At 57.4% G+C, this 2571-nt stretch overlaps 1 protein-coding gene across 1 annotated transcript in view; it reads left to right on the top strand.

Moving 5' to 3' along the window:
- Positions 1-2547, top strand: part of LOC104516831 (serine/threonine-protein kinase WNK1-like) — a gene marked incomplete at both ends in the record, with an annotated part of 10561 nt that extends 8014 nt beyond the window's left edge. The window contains one exon of the mRNA XM_010161286.1: positions 2387-2547. Coding sequence (XP_010159588.1) covers positions 2387-2547 — 161 coding nt within the window. The remainder of the gene's footprint in view (positions 1-2386) is intronic.
- Positions 2548-2571: the final 24 nt, after the last annotated feature.

Raw genomic sequence — 2571 nt, 5'->3', positions numbered from 1 at the left:
GCAGCTTCTGCGGGTGGCTAGTCAGGGTGCAAGTGGGAGATCTCGGAGAAGCTGTTTGCTCAAAGGGTGTTATGTGGGAGCGGCAGTAACGGTGCGGCTCAGCAGTAATGGTGTATGATGTGAGCTGAGACAGGAGCTCCCTAACGAAACCCCTTTTGGAGACGAAGCTCTCGCAACCTCTCCCCTTCCCCCCCGAACCAATCCAGTCCTTTTCAAAACACCTACGCTTTCCAAACTGATCTTTTCCCTTTTCAGTGAGTGCCCTGTAGTGCATACCTTGATTAATCCTCTCTCGAGGCCTGAGGAAGCTCTCCGGTGTAGGTCCAGGATCCAGCGTATTTAGCGATGGAGTGGAAACGTGATGTGCCAGAAGCAGATAGTGGCCATCGTGAAGAGGATGAGAGCGAGTGTGTCAATCCCTGCATGAACCCTCCTGGTGGAATGTGATGATCCCTGGTTTTGGCAGCTCCCCCCAAGTACCTCCTTCTTGCTTTTGCCTCATTTGTCTTTAATTTCGCCTTTCACGTCATTGCTCTTCCTAAATAAGGGTATCCTGCCCCTTTCCACATGATGCATGCTGACGGCTCTTACTTCACCGTAGGCTCCCCTTCCCACCTGACAGCGTGTCCCCGCTGCTGTCCATCCGTGTGCAGCGGCACACCCTGGTCAGGGAACCTCGCCTGTTCCCTTCCGTGCGCGCTGCTGCATGTGTCTGCCCGCCACAGCCGCTGCCCCTGCGGGCACCCGCACCGGGAGCCGCTGCCGCCCTGGAGTGTGGCGGGAGGGATGTGTGTCCTTCCCTCCTCAGCACTACTCGAGGTAGTAACACTTCACTTACGTGTCCTGCGTAGTAAGTACGTCACCTCCCGATTCACTCCTCACCACGAAACATTCCTGCAGGGTTTGGAGCCGGTTTTCCCTGATGCAGCGGCTGCAAGGAAAGGGGCCGACAGCCAGGGAAAGCGGAACCGATGAAGCAGCTGTCGGGCAAGAGCAGCGACTTGGTCACTTGGCCTTGGCAGTAGAGAGATGATTTTTGTTGCTGGCGTTGTTGATGCTTCGCTTTTAAATCAGTTTTCTTCAGAAATGTTGGCCACGAGCTTGGGTTTTCTTGGAATACCCAGCCGCAGCCTTTGGGAGCGAGCAAGTAGAAACACCCAGGGAACTTTGCTACCCAAGTAGGTGAGGATGAGCGGCTGGGTTTAGTGCTGCTGTGCCCAGATGCTGATTTGGTGTGGGATTTTCTACCAAGTAGATCTGAAAAGCCTAGATCCCTTCTGCCTTGACCGCATCCTTTGGAAGAAGCAGTCCTCGTGTTCTGCCGTCCCTCCCGCATCCGTCAATGAGGATACCTAGCAGTACTGCCCGGAATTTAGGATACTTGATAGCGTACGGTTTCTTCAACTCCCGTTAGGAGGTCTGCCTTCGGAAAACCTCAGTCTGAGCGCAGCTGGCTGGCTGGAAGCGGGAGGGGGCTAGCGAGACTCTCCGAAACAAAGCTGCCGGGTGGCTTTTCCCCCAGGATAGCACAAGGCAGCTTTCTAGCAGAGCTGAGGGCGGGTGCTTGTGTGAAGGGTTTCTCGGGGGGTGGCCACCAGCCCTGCGAAGAGAAAACCTTGTCAGAGCACGTCCCAGAAGCTGCGCTCGGTTCCGCCACCGCTAGGCCCCTGTCAGTTGCTCGTAACCGCAATAGTTGTCCTTCTGCCGTAGGAAGTCTGAGCATAACAGTGAAAAAAACGTGTTCGGGGTGAAAAGCCAAGTTTAACGCAGCGCAGCCTTCCCCTGCTGGCCCTGGCGTTGGGCGGGCGAAGGCAGGCCCCTCTGGGTATCCGCAAGAGCGCGCGTACGGCAGCTGCTGGGAACAGCAGTTGCCAGTTCTCACAAGGGTGGTTTTTTTTTTTATTTTGCTTGGTCTGGGTGAATTTTTCTCCTCGCCAAGTGGAGATAATTTGCTACAGAGCAGTTGGATGCTGGCTGTACTGCTCCTTGTTCAGCATCCAGCGTTGTCCCCCGAGGTGGAACTGGCCCGTGCCAGGGGTGGTTGCCGCTAGTCAAAGGGCGTAGGGTGGCCGTGCTGCCGTTCGGTGCCGAACCCTCATCTCCTCCTTCCTCTGCGAAGACGTGCAGGCGCTCCCGCTCCCCTCGAGCTGGCCGCCCGCGGCACTCGTGGGACAGCAAACGTGCCTGGGAAACGCTCTCAACCTGAGAAAATGCCCACGGGAGCCCCCGCGGTTCCCACGCCAGCGTGTCCCGGGACTGGGGCGGAGATTTAATCTGCATGGCATCCTAACCGGCTCGGCGGGCGCGCCCTTCCCGCAGTTACGCCGTTTACTGGAGAGCGGTGGTCTCTGACCCGAGCGTTGATTCCCGCGTCTTGTGTCCGTAGGGACCAGCAGCACGAACACGGTGGGGGCTGCGGTGAACAGCCAGGCGCCCCAGCCTCCGCCTGCCGCCATCGCCTCCAGCCGGAAGGGGACTTTCACGGATGACCTGCACAAGCTGGTAGATAACTGGCCCCGAGATGCCATGAACCTGTCTGGCAAGAAAGTTGGCAAAGGGCATAGCGACTAT

Source organism: Eurypyga helias, unplaced genomic scaffold (assembly GCF_000690775.1).
Source record: "Eurypyga helias isolate BGI_N326 unplaced genomic scaffold, ASM69077v1 scaffold33251, whole genome shotgun sequence".
Classification (NCBI taxonomy): Eukaryota; Metazoa; Chordata; class Aves; order Eurypygiformes; family Eurypygidae; genus Eurypyga; species Eurypyga helias.
Note: the sequence above shows the minus strand (reverse complement) of the source record. Positions and strands in the feature narration are given on the sequence as shown.